Consider the following 18,141-nt stretch of genomic DNA (forward strand, 5'->3'; position numbering starts at 1 on the left):
GAAATGGACCTTCTACAAAAGAGGCCCTGCTGATTCCAAACCCAGGCTGTCTGCCTTAAGACCAAAACTCTCCTGACCCATGGTTTTTACTGGCCTCCCATTAATCCTTCACATTTTTTTTTGTACCCAGGGTTATTTTTCTTTTATTTGTCTCAAACTATAAGCCACAAAACACTTGTTATGTAGCCAATCAGAAATAAATACTCTTAAGATAAAGCTAAAGTTGGTGGCCCTGTAACTGGTTTTATCTAAAGTATACCATAAAGTGTAAATACAGATTTATTTTTCATAAAGTAATCTCTAAATCAGAGAAAAATTCACAGAAGTTAGTGGTTGAGAAAACACAGTCCACAGCAACATTGTGAATTTTATGAACTTCACTTACTTAATCAAATCATGTTTAATGTGGGAGATTCGATAAACTTAGAGATAAGTCAATCAGTATGATCATGTAGTTTATTACCTACTTTAAAAAAAAATCTATTATACTTACCAAAGGACAATGGGATGGTAAGAATCAGAAATATTCCAACTGTAATAGCAAGTATGAAGCTTGTTTCTGGTAGCCAAAGAGCATCTAATGAAATAAATTAGAAAAAATTAATTCCCAAAATAAAGCTAGATAGTCCAATTTTACCTGGTGTACCCATATATGGTATGCCAGAGCTAACTCCAACTAGATTTTTACAAACCAGCCGCTTAGCTGTTGGTAGACTGAAATCAGCCGTAGTGAGAACATTTATACCAGGGGAAACTGAAATCAGGCCTTCTTCTCCCCCGCCCCCAGAGTGTTTTTTGTTATTGTTGTTTTTCTGCATCCAGTATACCATTGGACTATACTAATCCAATCCTCTACTTTAAAGTGACGGAGGAAATATGTACAATATTTTTAATGAATTTGGAATGAAGATGTCTCAGTGATCATATATTATATAAAAATACATTATATAAAAATATAGCTGGGATTATTATTTATTCTATAATATCTTCATACATATTTAATTCCATGTGTATTAAACTGGAGGATATAAACCTGAAAACATGGTACCTTGTTTTAAGTAGTTTCAGTCAGGTAGAGGAACAAATATGTAGACAAGGACTTGGCAAACTGCAGCCCAGTGGGCCAAATCTGGTCACGGCCTGATTTTGTACCACCCATGAGCTAAGAATGATTCTTACATGTTTAAAGTGTTATAAAGACGAAGAAAAAGAAGATGCTACAGAGACTGTATGTAGCCCACAAATCCTAAAATACTTACAGTTTGGCCCTTTTTAATAAAATTTAAGAATAATATAAGTTTTATATCAAATAATTGGCTGTGTGTGCATAAAATGCTATTATTCATTTTGCCTAAACACACTGCGTTTATTTAAGCTAAGTCTTGAAGGAGAAGAATCTCAATTGTCAGAAAGTGAAGGGAAGGAAATTCCAGCCAAGGAGCCCCTGTTAGGTGGTAACCCAGTGCCATCCCTGTATTTTAGGATGAGGAAAATACAGGGCCAAAGATCTAGTATCATAAAAGCTTTTAACCAGTCTCATATGGCTGCAGCATACAGAGGATAAATACTGGAAAAGATGAACCATAGTGGGGGCAAATCATAGAGGGCCTTAAATGCCACATGAAAGTTGGTATTTGGTTCTCAAGGCAGTGAATGGAGAGCCATGTCAGATAATTCGAAGGGGGGCTAAGCGGTCCAGTTTGCGCTTCAGCTAGATTAACTGGCAGTATAGGGTCGCTATGAGCCGGAATCGACTTGACGGCACCGGGTTTGGTTTTTTGTTTTTTTGGGTTTTAGTGTGGCTAGAGCCCAAGCGCAGGTGAGAAATGATAGCTTAAGTTAGGAAAGCCAAGTGGAAAGATGGAGATAGAAGCTTATCTGAGAAAAACTGAAATGGTAAAATCAACAAAACTGGCTGACCAGGTAGAGGGAAAAATCAAATATGGCACTGAAATTTCTAGCTTATGTGACTAGAAAGATGATGTATCATAAACTAAAATGAGATACACAATGGAAGAGCTGTTGCTGAGTTGGCCCCAACTCATGGCTACCCCAGGAACAAAACACTGCTCAGGCATCTTAATCTGGAAGCTCTGTTCAGCATCAAAGCAAAATGCAAGCTTCTACTGACAGACAGGTCGTGGCTGCACATCAGGTGCTTTGGCCAGGATCAACCCCGTCTCCTGCTTGGAAGGAGAGAGTTCTACCACTAAACCACCGACGCCTAGATCTGGGGAAAGAGACAAAGTATAGTTTTAGGTCTATTGTATATAAGGTGATAGCATCAGGGAAAGGATAGAATAAGACTAGATAATGGACAGCCTTGGAAGCCTATTTAGGAGCATGGACTTTATGTGCAAGGCATTTTGGAGTAAGGAACCCTGGTGACACAGTGGTTAAAACACTCAGCTACTAACTGTAAGGTTGGCGGTTTGAACCCACAGCCACTCAGTGGGCGAAAGATGTGGCAGTCTTGTTCAGTAAAGATTTACAGCCTTGGAAACCCTATGGGGTAGCTCTACTCTGTCCTGTAGAGCTGTTATGAGTTGGAATTGACTAAATGGCAATGGGCAGGGTTTTGTTGGGTAGCATTTTAGAGTAGTTGACTAGTATTGAGGAAAAAAATGACATAATATGACGTTTTAGGAAGATTACATCAGATGAAGTAAATAATTCAATAGTGTGGATGATAAGCTATATGGTCTCCCTATCTACTGCTAATGTTAAGAATGCATCAGTCTTTGTCACTGAGCCTTTGTGTATTAAGTTAGTGTGTAGATAGATATGGTAACATACCTCCAACTAATATAATATTCTCACTGATTCCACTATATTCACCAATCCCCAGATTATTTGCAGCTACTACTCTAAACTGAAATGTTCCTTTCAGGTTTTTGGAATTCCATGTGCAAATGCTATTGCAGGATCCATTAAATGCCACCTCCCACTTTAAATTCTGGTTCTGTGAATCATTTGAAGTGCTCTTTCTGCAAAAGAAACAGTAAAATAGCAAATATAAAAAATCCACAGGGCAATATGTTTGTTATTTCAGATGCTCATATACCGTGTTAGTAAGAGAACTCTGGAGATTCTCCTGTTGCACACTTTACCCTGGATCCCATTCCACTCACACAGCTGGGCTACAGAACACAGCATGGTCTTACAAAGTCATGCCAGCAGTGCATGGGGCCCACCAACTCAGCCCACCAGGAAAATAATGAGTAATCAATGGCCAAGAGAAAGCCAAAGGTCATTTTCCTACTATTGGAATCTGTACATTTTCTTCAAAATTCCAAATTCACAAGACAATTATCCCACAATTTTTAACCAGGAGGTTTCCATTTTTCTTAATTCTCAGTCACTCATGCCATAACTGGATAAAATATAGAATATAAAATTGGTAGGGAAGAGGTAATATTTCAGATCCCGAAACTATCTTGATATCTCAGATTGCAAGGATCAGTGTTTCCTTTTTACCCTGGCGGTGTAGTGGTTAAGAGCTACAGCTGCTAACCAAAAGGTTGGCAGTTCGAATCCACCAGGCTCTCCTTGGAAACTCTATGGGGCAGTACTTTGCCATCCTGCAGGGTCACTAGGAGCCAGAATCGACTCAACAGCAACGGGTTTGGAATTAGCCATTGAAAAAGAGAAAGAAGAACTCTGATATGGGTTGAGCGTCTTTTGTTTATAACACACTGTACTAGTGCTTTTCACATGTTGTTTGACTTAATTGAATCTTCACAACAACCTAAAGAGATAGATATCATCATCTCCAATTTACGGATGAGGAAACTTAAATTCAAAAAAAAGGAATAGAGCTAGGTTTAAACATGATCTGTCCAGCTCCCAAGTAAATGAACTTTACAGTAGCATTACCGCCGCACCCTCAGCAAGTACACAGGAACTAAGCAGAGTCCTGACTAAAGTTCGGATTTTGAGATACTGAAAGTATAATAGTTCATTCCATTTTCCCATAGTCTATGTCCTAGCAGTGGAGCCCTTGGGCAATGAGTATGCAAAGTATTTAGATGGAGCTGTGCACTTAAGGTGTTACTTATGGGGAAAACAGCAGCCAAAGGGGAGCCTAGCAACAACCGTGGTGTGACCTGGGCGGTGAACACAATTACAGTCACAGACCACCAAGACAGGTCTGTAGTTCAGGAAGTACAGCTGATCCTTATTATTAGCAGATTCTGTATTTGTGAATTTGTATACTTGCTTAAATTTATCTGTAACATCAAAATCAAAACTCACGGTGCTTTTGCAGTCAGTAATTCACATGTAAGCACCAAACCAAAAGCCAAACCCCGTGCCATCGAGTTGATTCCGACTCATAGTGACCCTATAGGACAGAGTAGAACTGCCCCAGAGAGTTTCCGAGGAGTGCCTGGCGGATCTGAACTGCCAACCGTTTGGTTAGCAGCCCAGGCACTTAACCACTACGCCACCAGGGTTTCCCATGTAAGCACAGAAAGGCAAAAAATTTGAGTCATCCAGTGTGCACATTCTCATCTGAGGTGGAGCAAGGCAATGTTTTCCCTTCTTATTTCAGCTCTTATACTGTATGTTGGGAGAAAGGTCTGCCTTCGTGTCTCCCATTGAGGTGGCTAAAGCAGAGGCTATGGGACCAGAACATTCTCTGGTAAGGAGTCTGGGAACTGGGTCTGTCTCTCTCTCCCAGTTTCTCCTCCTTATTAGGAAAGGCTCTCTCCTTGTTCTGGGCACACAGTAACCTTCTCTGTCCTGCTCATGTGTGGGCACCTATGGCACCTGGCCAACCCCACTTCCATATCTGTTCCTAGTGGGGAATGAACAGAACCTATCAACTGTGGCACAAGAGGTGTGCGTGCACATCTGCCTTGCACCTGCCGTGGAAGGTGACTTGCTGGCCATGGGTGAGCAATGCCGACAATTAAAGCTGACCTTGCTCTGTGTCTTTTCTGTCTGAGTAAACCATTATTCTACTGGTTAAGAGCTCAGCTGCTAACCAAAATGTTGGCAGTTCAAATCCACCCACTGCTCTTTGGAAACCCAATGGGGCAGTTCTACTCTGCCCTACAGGGCCACTATGAGTCAGAATCAACTTAACGGCAGTGGGTTGTTTTTTGTTAAGTGTAAATTGTGTCTTTTTGTTGGCACCCTTAGGCCTTGGCTTGACACTGTAAACAAAATTCCTTTTCTAGATCTATTTGGTAGTACTTTTTTTCTCATTTTTGTAGGTTTTTTTGGATCATTTTGCTGTATGAAATGGCTCCCAAGTGTGCTGCTAAAGTACTGTCTAGTGTTGCCAAGCACAAGAAGGTTGCCATACGCCTTACGGAGAAAATAAGTATTTTAAATAAGTTCCATTCAGGCATGACTTAGAGTGCTTTTGGGCATGAGTTCAATGTTAAAGAATCAACGTTAAATATTAAATAAGATGTCTAAAGAGAAACATGGAAAACAAGATGATGTACTGATAGGCTGATGAAAATGTTGTGACCAGAGGCTTACAGGAACCTAACCCTGTATTCCTTCTAGGAGCAACAGTTCAGTGTTCACTAATTCAGTGTTCACAGTGACTTACAGAACATAGCTACCACGAATAATAAGAATCAACTGTATTTCACTCTATACAAAGAATAGTAACAGAAATTGCAAGAAGGTTTCAATTAGAAATAAGGAGGAGGTAATTCTCTAACATGAGCAGGACATTTTTTTAAGGTTATAGGAATGCTGGAGCAAGATGAAGCAAAAATAGACATAAAGCTCAAGTTGCCAGGACTATAATTATGGAAGTGACTTTTGTCCTTGGAACTTCTTAAAAGATGGCTTCATAGTCCCGTGAGGGGAGTGTCTTTGGAATTTGGAATTCTCCCTTCAAGTTGGCATGAAATCAGTCCATCTGAGCCAGTACAGTTCACTGAGCTCCCCACACTGGCCCAACCTGAGGTTGCATGCGTTCATCAGTTGTAGGCTTTTCATCAACAGCACATTTTTAGTAACTGGGAATGCACCACACACTGTGTATAGAGAACCCTATGCCACCTACACACTTTAGACTATTTCAGACCTTGATCTATTTTTACATTCTGAAAAATACCTAGCTCATTACTAGTTCTCACTAAACATTATTCATCTTGCTAAAACAAATTATCATCAGAAAATTACATCCATACCATCATCTAACATTAAACATCAGCTTAGCTTCTTGAACACAGTAGATGTTAAGGACTAGTTGCATGAGCAAGTGATTGAATGGCTGAATAATCTCCACAAAGTTTTGATGACTACTGCAGTTTTCTGAGAAGAATGATGTGATCTGACTAAGAGTGTCAAGGCTGACCTCTAGGAATTGAGCAAAGAATGTAATCATGTACTCAAGGTTCTTAAACTAAAGATCCTTTATATTTATTTATAAATACACTTTCATAAGTATTAGTAATTTTAACCTAATAATACCTTATAATAATACCTTACTGCTTAGCACTTTGTAGCTTACAAAGCACTTTTGCAAACACGGACATACCTGAGCTCAAGGATATAGTACATAAGTCTGCTTCCATTATCTTCAGCTTTTTCCCACTGTATTGAATTTTTACTCCCTTCTAACAATTTTGGAACGCCTGGTTTACTTGGGACTCCAGCTTTAGGAACAAAAGGAAATATTGATTGATATTTTAGAAGTATAAAATATTTTACATCTTTCTATAGAGTATGTCTACTAAAAAGACAAAGGAAAGCCAAAAACATTAAAAGAAACATCCAGAAATATTCTCATATGACTACATATTTTTAATGGAGTATCTACAATTTTTTAGTAGTGATAGATCAGGGGGACTACTGATAGGATGAATAAGGTATCTAGCTTAACACAAAATAAGTGAAAATACAAATAAAGGAAGCTATTATAAGTTTTCATTTTCCCTTGATTTTTCTAGGGATCAACTTGGAGGTATTATATACTTTTCAGATTATTAGTTAATTTAATGTACTTCTCAGATTTTTAGTATCTAGAATATAGTAGTCACTAAGGAAATTTTTTTTTTTAAGGAAATACGTAACACTCAGTAACATAACACTATTTTCATTCTACTCTCACTGCAAAATGTCCTGGCAAGATAGGAAGTCAGGATACTGAAAGAAGAAAAAAGTTTGCCCAGTTCAAAATTCTGCAAGACGAGTTTGGTATTATCCCATTAGAAGGCACTACCTATAAAGACTTCCAATTCTTTCCAATTTCTTCACTGAAACTCTAGAAACAGTAATTTTAAGTACTCTTATTAAAATTTCAACTTCTAGGCTTGGTGAAATAAATGATAAGAAAAGAAACTTCTAGGTACAGTTTTCTGAGTGCTGAGTATGCTAGTATTCACCTTTTGTCTTAAAGCTTTCTGGGAGTGAGGTGCTGTTTTCTCCTGTTATATAAACCACCACTACTCGGACATTATAGGAAGTATAAGGTTGTAGACCTGTGATGTCGCAGACATACGCAGGACCTTGGCTACATGAAGCTTTCACATGGCAGAACTCGTTGTATTTCCACTAGAAAAAAAAAGGCTCAATCAACATTTTTGTTTCCTTAAGAAAATCTTCTTAAGCATAGAAATTTACAAGCCAACAGCATATCATTAAAATTTAAATAAAATTTATATTTTATTAAAAAATAAGAGCTCCTTTATGAATGTTTGATCCCTAATATTATCCCCGCCACCTACCACCATTTTGTTTCTTATGTCGCGGTATCACTGACTTCAGTGACAGTTCTTAAGGTAAGTCCAAGGTGGGACATGTGCCTTTGACTATCTCTCATGCAGAAGTTTCAGAACTGTGATTTCTTGTTATCCCCAGTTGGAGACACCCACATTAAATCAGAGTGTCTACAAATGCAAATTCTCAGCTGAGGGACCTTGATAGATCAGAACACTGATACCTTCAACTCTAATTTGCTAATTTCAAAACAATAACATTTTTACATGGCCTGATTAAGTCCACAGTGAATTACAAACTAAAAACACTTAGTTTTTCCTTCCAGCATCCTCTTCAGACATGTGGCCAGCATTTCTTTTTTATACATAGGATTCCTGGGTCTCTAAAAGAAGAAAATTTTTCCCACCATCAGTCAGCTACCAAGTAGCAAGGTTAAAAGTTAAATATAAGATATCTTACTTTCATTCCATTTTAGACTATTGGGTCTCTAATTCCAACTCTCTTAATCTTTTTTCTTTGTGTTATTTCTAAAAGTCTTTTTATTTGGATCCTTAATATCATTATTTGAAAATGGTAGGGTTTTTTTCACTTAATACGTAAATAGTTGTTGTTAGGTGTCATTGAGTTGGTTCCGACGACTCATAGGGACCCTATGTACAACAGAATGAAACACTGCCAGGTCCTGTGCTATTCTCACAATCGTTGCTATATTTGAACCCATTGTTGCAGCCACTGTATCAATTCATCTCGTTGAGGGTCTTCCTTTTTTTGGCTGACTCTCTACCTTACCAAGCATAATGTCCTTCTCCAGGGACTGGTTCCTCCTGATAACATGTCCAAAGAACATGAGACGAAGTCTCACCATCCTCAATTCTAAGGAGCATTTGGCCTGTACTTCTTTCAAGACAGATTTGTTCATTCTTCTGGCAGTCCATTGTCTATTCAATATTCTTTGACAACACCACAATTCAAAGGCATCAATTCTTCTTTGGTCTTCCTTATTCATTGTCTGGCTCTCACATGCATATGAGGTGAATGAAAAAATCATAGCTTAGGTCAGGTGCACCTTACTCCTCAAAATGACATCCTTGCTTTTTAACACTTTAAAGAGGTTTTTGCAGCAGATTTAACCAGTGTGATACGTCGTTTGATTTCTTTCTGCTGCTATGATGGGCATTGATTGTGGATCCAAGTAAAATGAAATATACAAATAGGAAAGATAAAAGATGTGACGTTTTGTCAAGGGTTTTTGATGTGTTTTCTGTAGCAGAGTTTCCTTAGAAGGTCAGTTTCCATAAATAAACTTTACATCTCCTTTTTCATTTAGCACTCATCAAGGTCAAGGCATTTCATTAGGAGGACACTTTATATTGGTTTTCTAGTCAACTAGGAATGATTCCCTATAGCACTTTCAGGAAGCAGATTGCCATGTTACAAAAAGAAAGGGAAAAAAGGAGTGGAAGGAATGAAAAAGAAAAAAATAGAAATGCCAGTGTCAGAGATGTTGCTTACATTAAACTGATAAATGTATCACTCTCACTGAGGCATATGGTGAATGAAACAGATGTGCTGAACCCATAGTATTTAGTCTGAACCTTGAGAGAAAAACAGAAAGGAAGGATAAGAGATAAGAGAGAGACAGAGAGAGAGAGATTGATTGATTTAGGCCTGGCTCAAAATTTTTAACTGTTTTTGACCCTCCCCTTGGTTATCTAATGTAAAAATTACCATAAGTAAATAGTCTAAGTTTCCCAACATTCCAAACCACCCAGAAAGTATCCAGCTCCTTGAAATGTCAGGGAGATGTTTGACCAAGAGTTTTGAGGAAAAGGAGCAGTGGTGGCTGCTGGAAAACTGTGGAGTATTGGCTGCATTACAGCGATGAACGTTCTGGGCAGACCACCAACTTGGAGAGGTGCCTCAGGCTATCCCAGTAAATCACAAGGGAGTCAGACCTTCCATTTGTCGGATGCTAACAAGTGCAGGGTTGAAGGCTACCACAGAGGGATTTTCAAATTATTTCAATAATTTTCAAATTATTTCAAAGGCTGTCGTGTCTCAGAGACTGGAACTTCAGAAATGTTTCTCTCTGGTAGGGACTACCCTGGACAACTGAAAAAAACACAATTTTAATGGACTTTCACGAAAAAAAAAAAAAATTTACCAAAGTAAAAAGACTTGTTTTATTCCAATCTTAAATTGAAAAGTAAATTAATCTCTCTGGAAAAGAAATTTCCATCAAAAATTAGTTTGGATAGCTTACTGCTTCTAGGTGCCAAGCCTGAGTCAATGAATGGTATGAAATATATTAATGATTTATGCAAGAAAATATGCTACAAATATGGAAAAGGCCTTCTAATTTCTTCAATATTATAAAATAAATATTTGCATAAAAATTGTATGGTGAGCCTACCTTCTGGAGTTCAAACCAAAATCTGATGAGGTTAACATTAGATGGAGCCTTCCAATCTAACTGCAAACTAGTGTTCTCTGGAACCAAGGCATAAGGCTTCGCCGGTGTGTCAAACGTTTCAACAGTGACAGGTTGACTCTCGGCACACCACATCTCCTCGGGATGGCAGGCCAAAACCTTTTTGTACAGAGAACAATTGTTTAGCATTTTCAGAACCTTGTGCTTGAGAATGGCAATAAAATGTACCCAGTATACTCACTGTACCTTTAACACATATCGTTTTCCACCAGACAGCTCAGTGACAAGGAGAGAGAGCCTTCCACCTGGAAATTCACTTTGTCTTAGAGGAGTTTCAGGAATGAGAGGTAGGTGTGAGATTGCCAGCTGATAACGGACTGACTCTTTAGGTCCATTTGGCTTGAGAGATTCTCCCCAGGAAATAATGAAGCTGGTGTCTGACCGCATGGTTGTGTTAATGAGACAGACTGCTTCTGGTACTGAAATAAATAGCCAGGAAAGATAATAGATGTTGCAACAGCACTGAAAGGTGGAAAGAAGTAATGGGGTCTTGACTGAGAAATAATTATGTCATGTGAGCAGAATGAATGACAGGTGCTCAGAATGAAAACCCAGACGTTTATATAATGGTAAGTTAACAGGATTCCTGCCTAATGACATCATTCTCTGATTCCAGCCCAAGAATGTGGGTGATGATGATGAATACCCCAATTCCGATGAGTTTTGTGAATGTCATCAGAGGCTTCCAAAAGAAATGGCATCATCTCATAATAATTACCACCTCCTAGACCATCTTTTTAGGTTCTAGATCCACTTTCTTTAAAACAATGATATTTTATTACTTGAAATCTCAGTGGCCTCTGAAATTCACATAGGGAAAAGCTTAGTTTTCCTAGTCTCACCACATGCAGAGACCTACAAATATATGGAACGAGACTGACACTGTGTGGTGGAATCAAAGACTGTGTTTCCTGGTCAAGCAGCATTGATTTTGATGTTTCACTTCCTACTTGGTTTTCATTTTGATGGACTATCAATCACCATCTTCAGGGGTTAGAAAAAGGGTCAGGTCATCAAAATATTTTTCTATAAATATAACTTTCTTATTAAGCTTAAAAAACTCACATAATAGAGATTACTTAACATTCAGGGGAAAATCCAAATATAAACACATACATCACATATTATCACACACGAAAAACTCACTGTAGAAACCCACATCAAGCCCATAACTCACCTCCACTTTTAGTTTTTCCCCAAATCTCTTTTGCCAGAGGTAATCGTTCCAGAGAATCTGAATAATAATTCTTTACAGCTATCTGTATTATATATGTTGAAAATGGTTGTAATCCTTCAAGGAGGGCTATACTCTCCTGAAATTCCTGTAATTAATTTTAAAAAGTCATTACCTGATTCTTGGTCTTTAGACAAATGGGAAGAAATTATTTAATCAGAGAGAGAAAAAAAATCAAAAGACTCAAAATTTATTTTATTATTTAATACTGGATCATGAATGAAGTATTCACTCTCCCAGTCTGCCCAGACCTGAGTTTGTTTAATATCACCAAAGAAAAAACCTCAGATGACTGGCAGCCCTTAGTCACTTTCATGGTATAACTCATTTCACATAGGAAGCTAAATTTCTAGGAGGGTACTATTTTAATAGCATTGCATTAGAAATTCACCAACATTGTATTAGAAAGATGCAAAACATAAATGAATACAATAAAAGATTAAACTACATTATCTAGTAATTCTTAGAAATAAAGTTTAAGAGAGTAAAAAAAATTCCTTAGACCAATGGTATTCAACTTTGGAATCATCTGATAAGTTTTCAGAAAATACTGATGCCGGGATCCCAGGCCAGAGATTCTTACTTAATTGTTCTGGGGTGAAATCTGGGCCTCAGAGATTTTAAAAGCTCCAATGCGCAGTGAAGATTGAGAACCACTGCCTTAGACCCATATTAATCAATATGAAGAAATAAGGTAGACTAGTTCCAGTTACAGAAATGTCCAAGGCCACAGGCCCTATCTTGGTCAGCTAAGTGATCTGAAACAACTCCTTTTAAAAATACGTTAAGAAAGGTTAAAATAGACAACGAAAGTAACAAAGAATAGTGTACTTTCTGGAAAAGCACACAGTTCTTAATGTCTAATAAATGGTGGAAAATTTCACCTTTGGGTCGGTTAAAGGCAAGCACCCAGCAAAATATTGGATGTACATGACTTCATCACTAGGGCAACTGAAACACTTAACGCTAGGGAGGGAATAAATTGTGCCATTTCATTCACTCATTTGAGAAATATCTAGTGAATGCCTATACAAAGCCAAATATTGTGCAAAGTGCTAGGATACAATGATGCATAAAAACAGATGTAGTTCCTGCATAATGGTACATTTTGCAACATATAGGAAATAATACCCAAAAGCAAATGTACAATTTTCATCTTAGATAAGCGCTATGGAAGAGAGGTACATGGTAATGTTATCTCTGTCCAATTCATTTTTTATCCGTGCTAGAAATGCCACAAAAACTAGCCTCTATCACTTTCTGGGGAGCATTAAATGATCCAAGAAGGGGACAAACCCAGTTCTTTCAGGACACTCAGGAAATAGTTACCTTCGCTGGCAATATACCAAATGGTCTGAGTTAATATAATTTCTTGAAGCTTAGTATATAGCTCACTCCAAGGCAAGGAGACTAGAACATAATATGTTTCAATAAATCATTAGCTATAAAAAATTGCATAATAGTGCATTTCAGAGCACATAGGAAATACTTGGCTGTGGTTAAGAAATTTATTTCAAAAAAACTGCATCTTGTGAAAAGACAAAGACCTCTAGCTCCAGCCTTACCAGCATTCTGTATTTCTGGTCAGAGCTGTTTTTCCTGCCATTAACTTCTCTGCAATATACCAGGTATGTTGGAGTAGGGCTGGTAATGCCATACGATGTGAGGTTTGTTTTGGCAGCTGGTAACCTGATTGTGAGGCTGGTGTTAGTGACTTTGAGTATAGTTGGCTCCTCAATATTTGAAGCCAGAGACAGAAATGCTTCATCTAAAATAACAAGAAAATGAAAATTAAATATGTACACATATATGTGTATAAGATAGGAACAGCAGATGTATTTAATATCAAGGATAATACTAAATGCTAGAAATAAACCCATAAAACATACATAACTTTTGCTTGAAAGAGCAAGTATGAAAATGCACGGGAAACGCTGTTCTTTTGGAAGAGGTTGTGTGTAGCAGACACTGTTCTCTTCCTCTTCCTCCTCCTGCTTAGGTTCACAGATGTCTTATATCGTTCAGGGTGGCAGGATCAGGGGAAAAACTCAGTTTCTGAGGTTTCCTTGCAGCCTAGGTAGTCATGTGACACAGTCCTAGCCAATCAGATGTAAGGTGGCGTCTGTCAGGCGGGACTTTCAGAAAAGCTGTTTCATTGATTTTAAGGGGCTGACTCACTGGCACACACCACTATCCCTAACCCTTTCTCTTCCCAGAAAGTGGATGTGATGCCTAGGGACACAGCAGTCATCTTCTGAGAACTGAATAAGAGACACATGCTAAAGACAGTGCAGGAAAGACGTAAGTCCAGGCCGTTGGTGGCATTGTGGAGCTGCCTGTCATCCACATACAGCCAACCATGTTGTACAGTGCACAGCTTGAGGGGACGCCATTCTCAGAGACTACAGTGCAAATGGTACGCACTAGGCTGGTACTCCGATTACACCTCTAAACTCATGTTTCTGTAACATGCAGCTGAATGACATTTCTGACTATTCACTCTGATTAAGTCTTACGCAAAAAATTACTTAAAAATGTAGCACCAAAAATTAAACACTTATGTTTATCAAAAGACTTCACCAAAAGAGTAAAAACAGAACCTACAGACAGGGGAAAAAAATTTTGGCTATGACATATCTGACAAATGTCTAATCTCTAAAATCTATAGAAAACTTCAACACCTCCACAACAAAATGATAAATAGCCCAATTAAAAAATGAACAAAGGATATGAACAGATGCTTCACCAAAGAAGACATTTGGACAGCTAACAGACACATGAGGAAATGCTCACGATCATTAGTTATTAGAAAATCGCAAATCCAAACTACAATGAGATACCATCTCACACTGACATTACCAGTACTAATCAAAAAATAAACAGAAACTAACAAATGTTGGAGAGGCTTCTGGGAGATTGGCACTCTTTTGCACTGCTAGTGGGAGTATAAAACGGTACAACCACTATGGAAAACCATGTGATGCCTCCTTATAAAGCTATAAATAGAAATACCATACGATCTAGCAATCCTACTTCTAGGAATATACCCTAGAGAAATAAAAGCTGTCACAGGAATAGACATATGCACACCCATGTTCACTGCAGCTCTAATCACAATAGCAAAAAGATGGAAACAACCTAAGTGCCCAACAACAAGTGAATGGACAAACAAATTATGGTACATGCACGCAATGGAATACTATGCAACTATAAAGAACAATGATGAATTCCTGAAGCATCTCACAAGATTGGTGAATCTGGATGGCATTATGCTCAGTGAAATAAGTCAATCACAAAAGGACAAATATTATGTGAGGCCACTACTATAAAAACCCAAGATAAGGTTCACACAGAAAAAAGCAATCTTTGATGGTTATGAGGGAAGGGAGAGGTGGGGAGGAAAAATCACTAACTAGAAAGTAGACAATGTTAACTTTGGTGAAGGGAAAGACAACACACAATACAGGGGAAGTCAGCACAACTTGACTAAAGCAAAGCCATAGAAGCTTCCTGAACACATCCAAACACCTTAAGGGACTGAGTTGCCGGGACTGAGGGCTAGGGACCATGGTCTAGGGGCACATCTAGGTCAACTAGCATAGCATAATTCATAAAGCAAACGTTCTACGTCCTACCTTGGTAAGTAGTGTCTAGGATCTTAAAAGCTTGTAAGCAGACATCTAAAATACATCTATTGGTCTCACCCCATCCCGAGCAAAGCAGAATGAAGAAAACAAAAGACACGAGGAAAATATTAGTCCAGAAAACTAATGGACCACAGGAATCACAGCCTCCACCAGCCTGAGGCCAGAAGAAGTAGATGGTTCCAGGCTACCACCACTCACAGCTCTGACAGCGATCACAATGGAGGGTTCTAGAGAGAACAGGAGAAAAATGTAGAACCAGCTCAAATTCACACACAAAAAAAAAAGGCCAGACTTACTGGTCTGACAGAGACTGGAGGAACCCCAGAGACTAGGACCCCCAGATACCCTGCTAACTGAGAACTGAAGCCACTCCAAAAGTCCATCTTTCAGCCAAAAATTAGACAACACACATGAGGAATGTTTCTCCAGTTCAATCAAATACACAAGACCAAATGAGCAACACTTGCCTAAAAGCAAAGAGGAGACAGCAACAGAAAGGAACAGGAAACCTGGAGGAATGGACACGGGGAATCTGGAGTGTGAAGGGAAAGGAGGAGGGGGCTGATAAAATGTAGGAATTGCAACCAAGTCACAATTTGTATATAAATTTTTGAATGAGAAACTAATTTGTGCTGTAAATTTGACCTAAAACACAATAAAATAACACTTAAAAAGTGTTGAAAAGCGATATATATATAAATATATGTAGTACCATCATACAAAGAAAGCACAATAAGCAAATAACTCCAAATACGAATTTAGCATGAAACCTTACAATCTTACACCAGTTAACTGACTTCTTAGCTTGCCACACACCGCACTTTGTAATCTGGCTCCTGTCCCCTGCTCTACGCTATTTCTGACTATGCAAAATCATCCTTCCTGCCTTCCACTAAGTCCCATAGCACTGTCTGCCAATGTGACAGACTTCTCACCTCTCCAGTGCTCCACATTTCAGCTATTTCCTCCCCCTGGAATGACCTTCCCCACCTAGGAATCTTTACTTAGGGCTCAACTTAGGCCTTGTCTCCCCTGGGAGCCCTGCCTGCCTCCCTAATCCAAGGGAGACACATCTCTGCACCCCACCACACTCCACACATTCGTCTACCATAGCACTAGCCACACCTCTTTTGTTTTTGTATTTTTTTTGTTGTTCTTTTGGTGCTTTATTGTCTTTATCCATCCCTGGAACGTGAGTTCCTCGGGCTTGGACTGTGCTTGATTCATCTTTGTGCCCCCAGAGCCTGGGAGGGTACCTGACATGTATTAACCCACCACCCGGCAGCTGTGAGTCAATTCTGACTATAGTGACCCCATGTGTGTCAGAGTGGAACTGTGCTTCGTAGGGTTTTCAACGGCTGATTTTTCGGAAGTAGATCACCAGGCCTTTCTTCCAAGGAGCCTCTGGCTGGACTCGAACCGCCAACCTTTCAGGTAGCAGCTGAGCATGATAACCGTTTGTATCACCTGGGGACTCCTGACACATATTAGGTATTTAATAAATGGTGTTGAACCTTATTAATATAACTGATAAAGTTATAAAATATACCCTTTAAATTCAACAAGAAAATTATAGGAAAAATGTCTAAAGGGCTTGAATAAGCCAGCTCCTTTTTTCACTTACTAAATTTGTGACCTTAGGCAAGATATTCAGCTCTCTATGCTTCAAATCTTTTGTAAACGGGGTAATTATCTCACAGGACTGTTACGAAAATTACATAAATTTATATAGATACACAAATAAAGCACTATCCCTGAGACATAGTGAACATCTTTAATAAAGGTTAGCTATTTTTTTTATTATTATTACTATCAGGCAGAATCGACTCGACAGCAGTGGGTTTGGGGGTTTTATTTTTTATTACTATCATTACTAATACTACTGCAGAATTATGGGAAATAATGCAGACCTGAGTTGGAAATTCCAAATATGGATTTCAAAATGCAGAAAAGAATATCTGAAAAGTAGAACTATATAGACAGATTTCTTGTAATAGGGGTACCCAAGGAGGTTGTGAGCCTAATGTTGAGAACATTTGGAAGTATGAGGCTTGGAAAAGGATAATTTTACTGAAGTTATAAAGTGGGTCACTATTCACTTCAACCAGTGTTTATCCAGCACTACTTAGTTTGTGCTGGTGTCTGGTCTAATTGGGGAATGGGTAGCAGCCAGAGCAATAATCGGATCCAAAGGTCATTAGTACTTTTGTCATCCCTTTATTATTACATAACTGATATGGTATGGTATGATGTGCTTAGGTGGTGAAAGCATTATTCAGGACAGGAAGGCAAGTTTTTTTCCATGTATCTCAAAGATGTTAAATGCCTCAAGGAGGAAAGCAACTGGTAATTGCTTTAAATTTCCAGCAGATGGGGCTCAAAGTGCCCTTAATGGTGGGCCTAGAAAATAACAAAGTTGACCCTTTATTTGGAGAAAACAATGACAGCATTATAGTGATTATATTTTTAAAGTAATTCTTCTTGTCCTAAAAATTCATACCACATTTAGAGTTTTTTTTTCTAGAGGGGTGTGTGTGTTCAGCTTTGAACACGCGTTGCATGGACTTTTAAATTTTCTAAATAATCTCTCAAAGTAGAAAATAAATTATTTTACAAAAACTTGCACTAAGCTTATTTATAAATTCTTCCACCCGTTTTTGATTTACATGTTTTATAACCGAATACACTCAAGCAAAGGGAGTTCGTTGCATTCGTTTCTGTCCGTCTCCAGGGAGAGCTACACTTAATTTAAAATGACATCGGCACCTTAATGGCAGAGAAAGCTTCGGAAAGAACTCGGAAACCACTTGAGGTTTGAATGCCACCAAGGTGGCTATGCAGTACTTTTTGTACTTTTTTTTTTTCAAACTTTTTTTATGATGACCCACAGTAAAACGTATCAGGACAGTTCTGCCGTAACATCATACACACATTCCTAAAAACCACTGCATTGTTCAAAATCACACCATAAATCCCACACGGCTTTTAGGGAACATTGGTTAGAGACAGGACAATCAAAAACTTTGTTGGTGACACATTGAAAAATAAGATAGGACCCTAATAAGAATAATGATGCAAAT

At 38.5% G+C, this 18,141-nt stretch overlaps 1 protein-coding gene across 6 annotated transcripts in view; it reads right to left on the reverse strand.

The window, feature by feature from the left end:
• Positions 1-18,141, reverse strand: part of ROS1 (ROS proto-oncogene 1, receptor tyrosine kinase) — a 125,246-nt gene that overhangs the window by 38,671 nt on the left and 68,434 nt on the right. For all 6 annotated transcript variants that reach the window (XR_002784102.2, XR_010322788.1, XM_023540324.2 and 3 more), the window contains 8 exons: positions 12,980-13,182; positions 11,358-11,502; positions 10,367-10,599; positions 10,103-10,279; positions 7,356-7,524; positions 6,509-6,626; positions 2,797-2,987; positions 494-577 (listed from right to left, as the gene is read on the reverse strand). Coding sequence is in view for 4 of the 6 variants with exons in the window: in XM_023540324.2 (XP_023396092.2) it covers positions 494-577; positions 2,797-2,987; positions 6,509-6,626; positions 7,356-7,524; positions 10,103-10,279; positions 10,367-10,599; positions 11,358-11,502; positions 12,980-13,182 (1,320 nt within the window). In the remaining 2 variants the exon portion in view is untranslated. The remainder of the gene's footprint in view (positions 1-493; positions 578-2,796; positions 2,988-6,508; positions 6,627-7,355; positions 7,525-10,102; positions 10,280-10,366; positions 10,600-11,357; positions 11,503-12,979; positions 13,183-18,141) is intronic.

This window comes from Loxodonta africana, chromosome 1, assembly GCF_030014295.1.
Source record: "Loxodonta africana isolate mLoxAfr1 chromosome 1, mLoxAfr1.hap2, whole genome shotgun sequence".
Classification (NCBI taxonomy): Eukaryota; Metazoa; Chordata; class Mammalia; order Proboscidea; family Elephantidae; genus Loxodonta; species Loxodonta africana.